The sequence below is a fragment of the Nycticebus coucang genome, chromosome 17, assembly GCF_027406575.1.
Source record: "Nycticebus coucang isolate mNycCou1 chromosome 17, mNycCou1.pri, whole genome shotgun sequence".
Lineage (NCBI taxonomy): Eukaryota > Metazoa > Chordata > Mammalia > Primates > Lorisidae > Nycticebus > Nycticebus coucang.
In genome coordinates this window covers 31,207,279-31,223,546 of record NC_069796.1, presented here as the reverse complement: position 1 = coordinate 31,223,546, position 16,268 = coordinate 31,207,279, and the positions used below count along the sequence as shown (strand labels likewise).

Genomic DNA, 16,268 nt, shown 5'->3' with positions numbered 1-16,268 from the left:
TTTCCTACTTCTCCATGAAGTTAGGCCATTACACTTATACAAGTATTTTCTATTCTTAAACTTCTAATAAACATTTACACAAAATGACTTCTAACTTTTAAAAATTGCCTATAGTTCATGATTCAAACTTTCCAGGAAATAATTTGGCAAAATGTATCAATTCAGAAATTTGCCATAGGGCGGCGCCTGTGGCTCAGTCGGTAAGGCGCCGGCCCCATATACCGAGGGTGGCGGGTTCAAACCCGGCCCCGGCCAAACTGCAACCCAAAAATGGCCGGGCGTTGTGGCGGGCGCCTGTAGTCCCAGCTACTCGGGAGGCTGAGGCAAGAGAATCGCTTAAGCCCAGGAGTTGGAGGTTGCTGTGAGCTGTGTGAGGCCACGGCACTCTACCGAGGGCCATAGAGTGAGACCCTGTCTCTACAAAAAAAAAAAAAAAAAAGAAATTTGCCATAAAGGAAAAAAGATGAAACTAAGTACACAAAAATGAATGCAAAAGGATATTGAGAGTGTTACTTGTAATAAATATTAGAAGCAGACGCCTAGAAAAGGCCTAAACGGTTTGTAACAGAGAAATGGTTAAAAGAACTATGGTATACCCATACAATGAAATCCCATATAATAGATAAGAATTTAAAGAAGGTGGGAAGGCAGGTGTCTATACAGTATGATCTTTAGAAAGAGTACAAAGGTAAGCTGATTGGCTGGGTGTGGTGGCTCACATCCATAATCCCAGCACTCTGGAAGGCCAAGGCAGGAAGATCATTATAGGCCAGAAGTTAAAACCAGCCTGGACAACATGTGAGATCCCCATCTCACCAGAAATTTAAAATTTAGCCAGGTCAGGTGCCACATGCCTGCAGTCCTAGCTACTCAGGAAACTGAGGTGGGAAGATCACTTGAGCCCAGAGTTCAAGGTTACAGTGAGCTATGAGCATACCACTGCATACCAGCCTCAGTGACAGAGAAAAACCCTGTCTCTAAAAAGAAAATAAAAATAAAGATAATAACAGTGATTTTCAGATAATGATTGAACGGTTGACTTCCAAACTCCTTATACTTTTATTGCTATATTTTCTTTTTTTTTCTTTCAGACAGTCCGATTTCATCACACTCGGTAGAGTGTTGTGACAACACAGCTCACAGCAACCTCAAACTCTTGGGCTTAAGTGATTCTCTTGCCTCAGCCTCCCCAGTCACTGGACTACAGGCACCTGCCACAACACCTGGCTACTTTCAGAGACAAGGTCCCACTCTGGTTCAAGCTGGACACATTTTCTTACTTCACTAGAATAAACTATTATAACTTACGGAGGACAGATGCTGACAAGGACATTCAAAAAGTTTCACAATGGAGGAGGGTGCAAGATGGCGGCCAAGTAATAACTTCTTTGCAACCGGGCATGGTGAGGTTGGGGAGAGAAGACTCCAGGCATCTCTGGTTTGTGGGATCTGCCCAGAAACATCCCGTTGGGGACACAGGGAAACAGCAAGAGACTTCTGGACCCCAGGAGAACAAAAATAGTGAACAACTGTGGTTGCGTTCGTTCGCTGAGGCCATGGCTGCCACAGCTGTAATTACAACATCATGGAGACTGCAAACAGGGAAGGCCTTCCCTGTGGGCTGTTTTTTTTTTTTTTTTTTTTTTTGACACAGAGTCTCACTTTTATGGCCCTCAGTAGAGTGCCATGGCATCAGACAGCTCACAGCAACCTCCAACTCCTGGGCTTAAGCGATTCTCTTGCCTCAGCCTCCCGAGTAGCTGGGACTACAGGCGCCCCCCACAACGCCCGGCTATTTTTTTTTTTTTTTTTCGGTTACAGGCCGGTGCCGGGTTTGAACCCGCCACCCTCGGTATATGGGGCCGGCGCCTAACCAACTGAGCCACAGGCGCCGCCCCTGTGGGCTGTTTTTAACTTGGGCACTTGGTTGAACTACCTTGGGAGAACTTGGGTGAGAGTACAGATGCCTTTGAGCATTGTCTACAGCCCCAGACTGACTCGCTGAGCGGGAATGGAGATAATATTGTTTGGCTGTGGGCCACGGGCACAGCCACTGTGGGAGAACTGCCCCTGTGGGCCCCACCCTCGGGGTCACAGGAGAGGCTCAGGGTGAGAGACCTTGGGCAAGTGATTTAGTGACTGAGCGGCGCCAAAGGCCGGAACTAAGACGCTGGGGAAGAGTGGAGATTTCAGTGTTTGGCAGTAGCAGGGCTGCCTTGCAGCCTCCGCCCTCAGGGGCATAGAATGAGACCGGTTTTGACTCACCGGATAAGCAGGCTGCCACTTCAGGAGAGATCCCAGCAACAAGTGCTTTCCTGGGAAAACTTCTGCTTAACCAAGGTTAACAGTTTAAAGTGTCTTTTATTAAGCAGGCTGAGGAGAGATTTAGGCTCTCAAACCTTCAGAGTTTGAGAAATCAGCAGAGGCCTCCAGTCTCCATCTCATACAGCTGGCATTGTGATTAACATCTCCTACCCTGGTAGATCACCTGTCGCCCAGACAATATTCAGTAAGATATATATATTGCTTTGTTTTTGGTTTTTATTTTTTTATTTCAACATTTTTCACCCTAGATTTTTCTTTCTCTTTTCTTTCTTTGTTTTTCTAGTTCAACTATAATTTTCCACTGTTCCCTGCTTTAATAAGAACTTCATTTGGGGCGGTGCCTGTGGCTCAGGAAGTAAGGTGCTGACCCATATACCAAAGGTGGCGGATTCAAACCCAGCCCTGGCCAAAAACTGCAAAAAAAAAAATAATAATAATAACTTCTTTCTGGCTAGTGTTTCTGCCCCTATTATTTGGTTTTTCCCCAAATTTTATTCAATAAGGTTTTCTGTGTTTTGGTTGGATTTATAGTACTTTTGTCTTTCCTCTCTATTTGGTGGGAGTAGGGTACTGTGTCTGAACAGGCTGGCAAAGAGCTGCTGACCTCAAGGGAACCACACAACACAGCACTCCCAGAGGTTGGGTCAAAGCACCCTATTGTACACCTTTATTACACCTGTCTCCCTCTTTCTGTGCCTCTCTTCTTTTTATCAACATTCTGTTTTACTCACCCCCCCCCTTTCTCTTTTATTTTTAAATCTTTTTTCCCTTCTTGCTCTTCAATCTTTTCATCCTTTTGGTCCTGTACCCAAAGGACTCATCGAAACCTTAAGCCAGAGGCACAGTAACTTAAAGTGCAAGAGGAAGTGAAAAGAAAATTAGGGCAAGGAAACAGATAAAAGAAAACACTCATGAGAAGAATCAAAGAAAAATCATGGCAACATGAAAAACCAGTCCAGAGCAACCCCTCCAAGGGACCATGAGGTAACTACTGCAGAGGATTCCACCTATAAAGAAATGTTAGAAATGACAGAAGGGGGCAGCGCCTGTGGCTCAGTGAGTAGGGCACCGGACCCATACACTGAGGGTGGCAGGTTCAAACCCACTCCCAGCCAAACTGCAACAAAAAAAATAGCCAGGCACTGTAGCGGGCACCTATAATCCCAGCTACTAGGGAGGCTGAGGCAAGAGAATCACCTAAGCCCAAGAGCTGGAGGTTGTTGTGAGCTGTGATACCACAGCACTCTACCAAGGGTGACAAAGTGAGACTCTGTTTCTTAAAAAAAAAATAAAGAGGGCAGCGCCTGTGGCTCAGTCGGTAAGGCGCCGGCCCCATATACCGAGGGTGGCAAGTTCAAACCCGGCCCCGGCTGAACCGCAAACCAAAAAATAGCCGGGCGTTGTGGCGGGCGCCTGTAGTCCCAGCTACTCAGGAGGCTGAGGCAAGAGAATCGCTTAAGCCCAGGAGTTGGAGGTTGCTGTGAGCTGTGTGAGGCCACGGCACTCTACCGAGGGCCATAAAGTGAGACTCTGTCTCTACAAAAAAAAAAAAAATGAAAAGAAACTCAGAAAGAAATGACAGAAGGGGAATTTAAAATACAAATGATGAAAATAAGGAAATTGCTGAGAAAGTGGAAAACAACCAAAAAACAATGAAGGAAATTGCTGAGAAAGTGGGAAATAACCAAAAGGAAATCCAAAAACAGAATCAAGTAAGAGATGAATAACATAAAGAATATAGAAAGAGCCAGGTGCAGTGGCTAACGCCTGTAATCCCAGCACTATGGGAGGCTGAGGAAGGAGGATTGCTTGAGCTCAGGAGTTCGAACTTGTCTGAGCGAGAGTGAGACCCCGACTCATGGAAAAAAATGGAAAAACCCAGCTGGGCGCCGCAGCGAGCGCTGTAATCCCAGCAGCTACAGAGGCTGAGGCAGCAGGATGCCCACAGCCCGAGTCTGAGGTTGCAGTAGCTACTATGCCATCACCCTCTGCTCAGGGCATAGGGTAGAACTCTGTCTCGACAAAAAAAAAATATAGAAAGGATATGGCAGAGCTAAAGGAATTGAAGCAGTCAATTAGGGAACTTAAAGATGCAATAGAAAGTATCAACAACAGATTAGACCATGCAGAACAAAGAATCTCAGAGGTAGAGGACAAAGCTTTTGAGATAACTCAATTAAAGAGGCAGAAGAGAAGAGAGAGAAAGCAGAACGTTCACTGACAGAATTATGGGACTTTATGAAGCATCCAAACATATGAGTTCAGAAGGGGAAGAAAAATGCCCCAGAGGAATGGAAGCTATACTAGAAAATATTATAAATGAAAATTTCTCAAATATCACCAAAGATTCTGACACACTCCTTTCAGAGAGATATCGGACTCCAGGTCACCTCAAGTCAAGTAGAGCTTCTCAAAGACACACTGTGATGAACCAGTACAAAGTCAAGACAAAAGAAAAGATTTTGCAAGCTGCCAGGAGTAAGCACCAATTGACCTGCAGGGGCAAATCCATCAGGGTGACTGCAGACTTCTGTAATGAAACTTTTCAAGCCAGAAGACGATGGTCATCTACCTTTAATCTACTTAAACAGAAAAATTTCCAGCCCAGAATTCTATATCCTGCTAAGACAAGCTTTGAAATTGACAGAGATATCCAATCTTTTACTGATATGCAAACACTGAGGAAATTTGCCATACACCAAGACCAGCTCAACAGCAAATACCTGTTGTAGACACTGACCATTACAATGGACCACCAGCAAAGTAAGCACCCAGAAATTAAAGGACAGAACCTAGCTTCCGCAATGATGCAAAAGACAAAACTAAGCAATGGACTTTCACAAAATAAGATGAATCAAATGCTACCACACTTATCAATTATTTCAATAAACGTTAATGACTTGTATTCCCCACTGAAGAGGCACAGATTGGCTGACTGGATTAAAAAACCACAAGCCATCCATTTGCTGTCTGCAGGAAACACACGTAGCCTCAAAAGACAAATTAAAACTCCAAGTCAAGGGTTTGAAGACAATTTTTCAAGCAAACATAATTCGGAAGAAAAGAGGGGTTGCAATCTTATTTTCAGACACATGTGGATTTAGGCAACTAAAGTCAAAAAAGACAAAGATAGTCACTTCATACTGGTCAAGGTAAAAATACAACGAGATGACATTTCAATTCTAAATATTTATGCAACCAACTTAAATGCTCCCAGATTCTTGAAACAGACCTTAGTTAGTCTGAGCAATGTGATAGATAACTCCATAGTAATCAGGGACTTTGACACTGCTCTTACAGAGCTGGAGATCCTCTAAACAGAAATTAAACAAAGATATAAGGGGCTTAAATGAGACCCTAGAACAACTGTGCTTGATATATATAGAACACTCCATTCCAAAGTTAAAGAATATACATTCCTAGCTACTTAGCCACATTCTCTGAGGCAAGAGAATCACTTAAGCCCGAGTTTGAGGTTTCTGTGAGCTGTGATGCTACAGCACTCTACTGAGGGCAACATAATAAGACTCTGTCTCCAAAAAAAAGAACATATATTCTTCTCATCGGCCCATGGAACATTCTCCAAAATTCATCATATCCTAGGACACAAACCTCAACAAAATCAAAAGAATTGAAATTTTACCTGTGATCTTCTCAGAGCACAAGGCACTAAAGGTGGAACTCCAACAAAAAACCACACACAAAGGCATAGAAATTAACAACCTAATGCCGAATGGCAGTTGGGTGCAGGAAGAAATAAAAGAGGAAATCATTAACTTCCTTGAGCATAACAACAATGACAACACAAGCTACCCAAACCTGTGGGATACAGCAAAAGCAGTCCTGAGAGGAAAATTCATCGCTTTAGATGCCTACATTCAAAAAACAGAAAAAGAGCACATCAACAAACTCACAAGCCATCTTATGGAATTGGAAAAAGAACAATCTAAGCCTAAACCCAGAACAAAAGAAATATCCAAAATTAAATCAGAGATTAATGAAATTGAAAACGAAAGAATCATTCAGAAAATTAATGAAACAGGAGTTGGTTTTTTGAAAAAGTAAATAAAATAGATAAATCTTTGGCCAAACTAACTAGAAATAGAAAAGTAAAATCCCTAGTAAACCTCAATCAGAAACGATAAAGGAGAAATTACAACTGATGCCACAGAGGTACAAGAAATCATCACTGAATACTACCAGAAACTCTATGCCCAGAAATTTGACAATGTGAAGGAAGTGGATCAATATATGGAATCACACCCTCTCCCTAGGCTTAGCCAGGAAGAAACATATCTCCTGAACAGACCAATTTCAAGCACTGAGATCAAAGAAACAATAAAAAAATCTCCCAACAAAAAAATGCCCTGGTCTGGATGGCTTTACACTAGAATTCTATCAAACCTTCAAAGAAGAGCTTATTCCCATACTGCAGAAATTATTCCAAAAAATTGAGGAGGATGGAATCTTCCCTAACATGTTCTATGAAGCAAACATCCCCGATACCAAATGAGGAAAAGATCCAACTAAAAAGGAGAACTTCAGACCAATTTCACTAATGAATATAGATGCAAAAATTCTCAACAAAATCCTAGCCAACACAGCGTGTCATCAAAAAACTCATACATCATGATCAAGTAGGTTTCATCCCAGGGGATGCAGCAAGGCTGATTTAATATACGCAAGTCCATAAACGTTATTCACTGTATCAACAGAAGCAAAACAAAGGCCATATGATCCTCTCAATAGATGCAGAAAAAGCATTCGATAAAATCCAGCATCCTTTTCTAATTAGAACACTGAAAAGAGTATAGGCATAGGTGGCACATTTCTTAAACTGATCGAAGCTATCTGTGAGAAACTCACAGCTAATATTTTACTGAATGGAGTAAAACGGAAAGCTTTTCCACTTAGAAATGGAACCAGACAAGGTTGTCCTGTCACCTTTACTATTCAACATAGTGCTGGAAGTTCTAGCCAATACAATCAGGCAAGAGAAGGAAATAAAGGGCATCCAAATGGGAGCAGAGGAGGTCAAAATCTCCCTCTTTGCTGACAATATGATCTTATACTTAGAGAACCCCAAAGACTCAACCACAAGACTCCTGGAAATCATCAAAAAATACAGTAATGTCTCAGGATATAAAAATCAATGTCCAAAAATCAGTAGCCTTTGAATAGGCCAATAACAGCCAACATGAGAGGCTAATTAAGGACACAAGTCCCTTCGCCATAGTCCCTTCATCATAGCTTCAAAGGAAACAAAATACCTAGGAATATATCTAACAAAAGAGGTGAAGGAAGTCTATAAAGAAAATTATGAAACCCTAAGAAAAGAAATAGCACAGGATATTAACAAATGGAAGAACATACCATGCTCACGCTGAGAAGAATTAACATTGTTGATGTATATAGAACATTTTGAGCTTAAGCGATTCTCTTGCCTCAGCCTCCCAAGTAGCTAAGAATGTATATTCCTTAACTTTGGGATGGAGTGTTCTATATACATCTATCAATAGACATTGTTAAAATGTGTATTGCTTCCCAAAGCAATGTACCGATTCAATGCCAGTCCTATTAAAACACCAACATCGGGGTGGCGCCTGTGGCTCAAGGAGTAGTGCGCCAGCCCCATATACCGGAGGTGGCGGGTTCAAACCTGGCCCCGGCCAAAAAACTGCAAAAAAAAAAAAAAAAAAAACACCAACATCGTACTTTCAAGATTTGAAAATATGATTCTTCGTTTTGTATGGAACCAGAAAAAAACCCCGTACAGCTAAGGCAGTTCTTACTAATAAAAACAAAGCTGGAAGCACCAGAATACCAGATTTTAGGATGTACTACAAGGCCATAGTGGTCAAGACAGCATGGTATTGGTACAAACATAGAGACATAGACATTTGGAATTGAATAGAAAACCAGGAAATGAAACTAACATCTTACAACTACCTAACCTTCGGTAAACCAAACAAGAATACATACTGGGGGAAAGACTCCCTATTCAATAAATGGTGCTGGAAGAACTGGATATCCACATGTAAAAGACTGAAACTGGACCCATACCTTTCTCCACTCACAAAAATTGATTCAAGATGGATAAAGAACTTAAATCTAAGGCATGAAATGATAAAAATCCTCAAAGAAAGCATAGGAAAAACACTGGAGGGTATCGGCCTGGGGAAAGATTATCATGACGACTTCCATGGCAAGTGCAACAACAACAAAAATAAACAAATGGGACTTAATTAAACTGAAAGGCTTCTGTACAGCTAAGTAGACAACAACCAAAGCAAACAGACAACCTACACAATGGGAAAGGATATTTGCATATTTTCAATCAGACAAAAGCTTGATAACTAGGACCTACTGAGAACTCAAATTAATCCACATGAAAAAAGCCAACAATCCCATATATCAATGGGCAAGAGACATGAACAGAACCTTCTCTAAAGATGACAGATGAATGGCTAACAAACATATATAAAAACGCTCATCATCCCTAATTATTAGAGAAATGCAAATCAAAACCACCCTGAGATATCATCTGACCCCAGTGAGAATGGCCCACATCACAAAATCTCAAAACTGAAGATGCTGGCGTGGATGTAGACAGAAGGGAACACTTTTACACTGCTGGTGGGACTGCGAACTAATACTACCTTTTTGGAAGGAAGTATGGAGAACCTCAAACAACTCAAGCCAGACCTCCCATTTGATCCTGCAATCCCATTACTGGACATCTACCCAAAAGGAAAAAAATCCTTTTATCAGAAGGACACTTGCACCAGACTGTTTATCACACCTCAATTTACAATCGCCAAAATGTGGGACCAGCCCACCAACCCAGGAATGGATTAATAAGCTGTGGTATATGTATACCATGGAATACTATTCAGCCATTAAAAAAAGATGGAGACTTTACATCCTTTGTATTAACCTGGATGGATGTGGAACACATTATTCTTAGTAAAGCATTACAAGAATGGAGAAGCATGAATCCTATGTATTCAATTTTGATATGAGGAAAATTAATGACCTAGTACACAAGGGGGGGTGGGGTAAAGCAGAGAGAGAAAAGGAGGGAGGAGGTGGGGTCTCGGTGTGTGATACACCTTTTGGAAGCAAGGCACAATTGTAAGAGGGACTTTACCTAACAAATGCAATTAGGGTAACCTGGTTTCTTGTACCCTCAATGAAACCCCAACAACTAAAAAAAAAAGTTTCAGAATGAACTTGTGCTTAAGATTTACAGGCCCCTCTTCCCAAAGCAGAAGATATAACAAGCCCTCACGGACCATATCACAGAGCTCCCCTGCATCAGCTAGGTCAAAAGGCAAGCACAGAAGTCCTTTTGTAAAAGAAATGAGGCCTCCAAAATCAAGCCTTGGTTGAGTAAGCCACCAAATAGGAACTCTGTAACATAATAACTATGTCACCCTAGAACTGAGCAGCCAATAACGAAAGGTTTAAAAACAGTAAAAATTCGATAGAAGATGTTTTTAAAAATAGCCCTGTATTTGCAATCTAGTGCCTTCTAAAATATCTTGAACTTTCTAAAAATAAGACCATAAACACCCACTTTAATTGAAAACGAATTAGCTGAGGTCATGGATTGCTTGAACTCAGGAGTTCAAAACCAACTTGATCAACAGCAAGACCCCATTCTCTACTAAAATAGAAAAATCAGCCAGGCAGTGTAGTGAGCATCTATAGTCCCAGGTTCTTGGGAGGCTAAGACAAGAGGCTCACTTGAGGGTGGCGCCTGTGGCTCAGTCGGTAAGGCGCCAGCCCCATATACCGAGGGTGGCGGATTCAAACCCAGGCCCGGCCAAACTGCAACCAAAAAATAGCCGGGCGTTGTGGTGGGCGCCTGTAGTCCCAGCTATTCAGGAGGCTGAGGCAAGAGAATCGCTTAAGCCCCGGAGTTGGAGGTTGTTGTGAGCTGTGTGAGGCCAGAGCACTCTACCGAGGGCCATAAAGTAAGACTCTGTCTCTACAAAAAAAAAAAAAAAAAAAAAAAGAGGGTCACTTGAGCCTAAGAGTTTGAGGTTGCTATGAGCTGTGATGAAGCCACCACACTCTACCCCAGGGCAACAGAGTGAAACTCTGTCTCAAAACACACACACACAAATTAACCAAGCACTATTTTCTTAGGTTCATAAAACTCAGGCACTGCCCAGTCCAAAAAAAAGAGAGTTATGCACTTACATATGTTGCTCCACATTGGGTGGAGGGTCAAAAAGGTAATTCCTTAATTTTACAAAGACCTCAGATACTCAGGGTAAGAGAACTCTCGGAGTTCTTGGCTTTGGTTACTAAGACCCCAGCAAATACGAGGTTGGACAAATAAGTTCACACGCTCATCCTAGAAAAAGTGCTATATACCTCATTGCTGAGTATCAGTATAGTCATCTTCAAAGTATTCCCCCTGGGAAGAGATCACCAACACCAGCACCTAGTCTACTCTTCAAAGCAGTTTTTCTAGGATGAATTTGTGAACTTAATTGTCCGACCTTGTGTGTCAGCTTCCTAGTTAAGAGTAAACTAAAAGCAAAATACTTGAACGTGTTTCTAGAAGTATGCATTCCATCCTTGAAAAACTTATCAACAAGATCAACTCTGACCTTAAATGTGCATAAGATGACAGGCACAAAAGACAAACACTTTGAGGAGCATTTAAAATATCAAGGAACATGGCTCCACGCCTGCAACTCAGAGGCTAGGCAGCCAACCAGAAATGGCGGGTTCAAATCCAGCCCAGGCCTGCCAAACAACAATGACAACTACAACAATAAAATAGCCGGGCGGTACAGCGGGTGCCTGTAGTCCCAGCTACTTGGGAGGCTGAGGCAAGAGAATTGTTTAAGCCCAAGAGTTTGAGGTTGCTGTGAGCTGTGACGACACAGCACTCTACCCAGGGCAACAGCTTAAGACTCTGTCTCAAAAAAATAAAATAAATAAAATAAAACAAGCAACCCTTGCTTAAACAAGATCTGGGCAAAATACATCCTAGCAGTTTGCACTAAGCAGATTACACTGCTAATGCTATTTTAAAGTTATGTTTCTCGCTTAAGTAGTCATATCCCAGTACCCACAGTGGTTTGGTGGAACCAAAATACACCAAAATCCAAGTTCCTTATATAAAACAGTGTAGTTATTTACATATAACCTACATACATCCTCTTGTATACTTTAAATCTCTCTGTATTGCTTATAATACAATACAGTGATCATACTGTATTGTTTTTACTTGCATTATTTTTTATTGCTGCATTTTTATTTTTTGGTTTTGTTCTCTCAACTATTTTCAATTCATATTTGGTTGAATCCAAGAGGCAGAACTCACGGGATTTAAGGGGCCAACTATAAATGAGAACAGGGAAAACGTCTTGTCTCTGTCAGCTGTAAACACAGAGCCCTCTAGTGCTGGACACGTAAGAGGCACTCAACTAGATGCTGAACCAGATGAACAAATCAAAGAAATAAATCATTTTAAGAAAAAACAAAACTCTACCTGGCTTTTAGCTGCTGCTCCAATTGAACGATTCTTAGGACCAAAAGAAATGCAAGCCCTAGAAAATAAAACAAACATTTAAGAATCAAAATCTTACTGCAGTTTTACATCCAAAACCACAGCAGGCAAGATTTCAGAGCCTTAAGTCATGTATTTTAACAGTACACAAGTCTATGATTCTGACCTTCCTATTGAGTTAATCTGTCCATCGAATGGGCTCCCTCTTCAGAGTTCTGTCATTTATTTAGTTGCTGGAGCACAGAACTTGTCTGGAACACTAGAGAGAAATGGACTAGTTGCTCTCCAACATCCTCTAATTATCTTTCAAGTCTCATGTTCAAAATCCCAATATAAAATAATGGACCCTCACATCAATACATCAATCAAATCTTCTTGTTTTTAAGACAACTCATAACTTCACCAAGAATATAGTCTACAAACTCTGAAAACAACTCTTGCCCTACTGCATATACATAAAAAGTAATTTTTCTAGAACTAGCTTCCAAGGACTCATTCCCACTTCTGGACATTTCCTCTAAATCACCAATTCATACACTGCTGATCTCGTCTATTAGCTGCTTCTTTCAGAAGGCAAAACTGAAACCTGATGTAGGGGTATATGGCACACCTCTTGGGTGAAGGACTCAACTATAACTTAGACTTTAACAAATGCAAACAATGTAACCTAATTGTTTGTACCCTTATATTGATCTGAAATTTTTTTTAAGAAAGCAAAAAACACTGCATTTAAACTTTAAACGTTACCTTGGAGTGAATGCTTTTGTTATCTTGGCCCCTGGTTTTCATTCTAACCCCTCTAGAACCCCTGTCCTGTCATATCAAATTCACTCAACATTACCCAAAAAATACCCTGAGACAAACTCTTCCCAGAGTCCATTTCCCCCTCAAGCTAGTAAGCCTTCTCTTCCTCCTACTACTTAGGATTGCATCAATTGCTTATGACATTTAATCACGAGAAGCACCATTTTAAAGGAGAGGATACTGAGTCCAAAAAGGTGTTAGTGGCTGGGCACAGTGGATCAGGCCTGTAATCCTAGCACTCTAAGAGGCTGAGGCATGTGGATTGCCAGAGCTCAGGAGTTTCCTGTAAGCTACAACACCACAGCAACTCTAACCAGGGCACAGAGTAAGATTTTGTCCCCCCAAAAAAACAGGTATTAGTAAATTTATCCAGTGTCATGCAAAGCGAAAGCAACAGAGTCAGAACTCTAGACCGTATCTCCATACTTTACATACCAGCTTTAATGCTCTCTATCCTCCCTGAACTTCTAGTTCTTCCGAATCAGCACAATGATTAAAAATAAGGCCTCTTAGTGGTTCATGCCTGTAATCCGGCACTTTAGGGAAGCCAAGGTGGGAGAATCACTTGAGGCCAAAAATTTGAGACCATCCTGGGCAAGAGAGTGAGACCCTATCTTGGGGGGGGGGAAGGGGGGATTTTTTTTTAATTAGCCTTATGTGGTAGCATATGCCTGTAGCCCCAACTACCCAGCAGGCTTAAGGAGGATGGCCTGATGCCAGGGAGTGTAAGGTTACTATGAGCTACTGGTAATACCACTGCACTTGAGCCTGGGTGACAGAGCAAGACCCCATTTCTTAAAAAAAAAAATATATATATATATATATAAAACCTCTGACTACACTAGATAACCTATGACCTAATAATTCAGTAGAACTGTCTGATTTGCATAAACTTACTGGCCGGTGAAAACTAGCAGAATGCTGGGTCTCTCTGGGCCCTTTCTGACCAATGGGCTAAGAATCTCTGTGAGTCATCTCCCAGGGCAGTTAAAGACAGCTGTGCCCAGTTATTTATTAATTGGCGGGAAGAACATGGCAAAGCCTGGGATCCCATCAGAATTACTCCAAATCCTAAACTCTCTGAACCTAGAAAGTTAAGTGTTGAAGGTTGCCCCTCAAAAGCACAGGAGTCAAGCTTGGCCTTTCTGTAAATATGCCAACAATTTAGTATTTAATTTTTTTTTTTTTTTTTGAGACAGAGTCTCACTTTGTAGCCCTCAATAGAGTGTCATGGCACAGCTCACAACAACCTCAAACTCGTTGGCTTAAGCAATTCTCTTGCCTCAGCTTCCCAAGTAGCTGAGACTAACAGGCACCCATCACAACACCCAGCTATTTTTCAAGACCAGGTCTCGCTCATGAGCTCAGGCAATCCACCTGCCGCAGCCTCCCAGAGTGCTAGAATTACAAGCGCGAGCCACCACGCCCAGCTTAGTTTTTTTTTTTTTTTTTAAATCTCTGTAGTACTTCAATCTCTCTCCTCTTAGAGCCCACACTGCCCATTAGGAAACTGTCCAAAGTAATCTTTTTTTTTTTTTTTTTTTGTAGAGACAGAGTCTCACTGTACCGCCCTCCGGTAGAGAGCCGTGGCGTCACACGGCTCACAGCAACCTCTAACTCTTGGGCCTACGCGATTCTCTTGCCTCAGCCTCCCAAGCAGCTGGGACTACAGGCGCCCGCCACAATGCCCGGCTATTTTTTTTTTTTGTTGCAGTCTGGCCGGGGCTGGGTTTGAACCCGCCACCCTCGGCATATGGGGCCGGCGCCCTACTCACTGAGCCACAGGCGCCGCCCATGTCCAAAGTAATCTTAACCCACCCTGTTTACTCTCTCCACCTCAGAAACACTGCCTAGCCTAAGCCTAATAATTGACAAACATACATCTTTCTAAAAACCACCAGATCTGAATTTTTAAGGCACATCCTTTTCTTTTCTTTTTTGACAGAGAGAGACACTTTTTCACCCTCAGAGTGCCACATCCACCTCAAACTCTTGGGCTTAAGCACTATTCACTTGCCTCAGTCTTCCAAGTAGCTGGGACTACAGGCACCGGCCACAGCACCCAGCTATTTTTAGAAACGGGGTCTCGTTCTAGCTCAGACCGGTCTCGAACCCATGAGATCAGACCACCCACCCACCATGGCCTCTAAGAGTGCTGGTGTTACTTACAGGCGTGAGCCACCCTGCCCAGCTTTTAAGGTACATCTTTTAAGGTACATCCTACTGGCCGGGTGCAGTGGCTCATGCCTGTAATCCTAACACTTGGGAGGCCAAGGCGGGTAAATTGAGCTCACAGGTTTGAGACCCACCCGTCTCTAAAACTAAACAGGCATTGTAGCAGAGAATCACTTAAACCCAAGAGTTTGAGGCTACTGTGAGCTATGATGCCACAGCACTCTACCAAGGGTGACCAAGTGAGACTGTCTCAAAAAAAAAAAATTAAAAAGGCAAAAGTTATTTATCTTCTGTTGTTTCCTGCAGCCTTAAAAAAAAAAAAATCATCTCCTCAAAACAATTACTAGCTTTAAGGATAAAAGACATTAATGTTCCCAATTGTCCTGTAAGTCCTATTTAAGTGTTAATTCTCCATTCCACCTCAGTAACACCAAAGCTGTCTAGCTTCTAATTACCTTCCAGACAAAACCAACTAACAAATAAAGCTCCAATTCGTTATTATAGAACCTAAGGCCTCTCTAAACCAACGGCAAAATATTTTCCAACTGTATCTCACCCACATAGGGAGCCAACCAAAGTTGGATAAAGTCTCAATGTTTCTGCTTTGTTCATGCCACTTTTCACAGCTGACACGCCCTGGTCCTTCATTTCTTCTCCAGAATAGAGCCCATTTTGTCTATAGCCTTTCCAATCCAACTTCCCCAAATACAAATTAAATATTTCTATCTCTTAAAGCTTAGTGGACTTGACTTAATTTCTACTTTGCAATGACCACAAATTAAATTGCATCATGAATGCATATTTGTTTTCCCCTCTAAAACAGTGTTTTATAAACCATAAAGCACAACCTATGCATGAGTCTTAAAATCAACTGGGGCACTGGAAAAGTCATGCACAACTTAAATACAAAACACCAGCATGCACTGCATGTGAAAGTGTAAGCTGTTTCAGTACTGTCAGTTGTAGATGTGCATACCAGAACTCAATATATAATTTAACAAAATTTGAAGTATAAGGTTATAAACACGCCCTGTCCAATAAGTAACCACGAATTGTGGCGGGCGCCTGTAGTCCCAGCTACTTGGGAGGCTGAGGCAAGAGAATCACTTAAGCCCAAGAGTTCACGGTTGCTGTGAGCTGTGACACTACAGCTCACAGGAGGGCGACATAGTGAGACTCTGTCTCAAAAAATAAATAAAGTAGCCACTAGCGACTATTTAAATTTAAATTATTTAAAATTAAAATTTAAAAGTCAATTCTTCAATCCACTGACTGAAGTGTTCAACAGCTAAGCTTGGCTTGTGACTACTATTTTGGACAATACTGTCAAGAGAACATTTCCATCATCACAGAAAGTTCTATTGGACAGAACAGTATCTCCTAGAGTAACGTTCCCTAAACAATACTGCTCTAGTCAATATTCTCCTCTTAC

General features: G+C 41.8%; 1 protein-coding gene across 1 annotated transcript in view; it reads right to left on the bottom strand.

The window, feature by feature from the left end:
• HSPA4 (heat shock protein family A (Hsp70) member 4) overlaps positions 1-16,268 on the bottom strand; it is a 65,902-nt gene that overhangs the window by 38,135 nt on the left and 11,499 nt on the right. Inside the window, exon 2 of the mRNA XM_053567194.1 lies at positions 11,840-11,897. Within this exon, the coding sequence (XP_053423169.1) occupies positions 11,840-11,897 (58 nt within the window). The remainder of the gene's footprint in view (positions 1-11,839; positions 11,898-16,268) is intronic.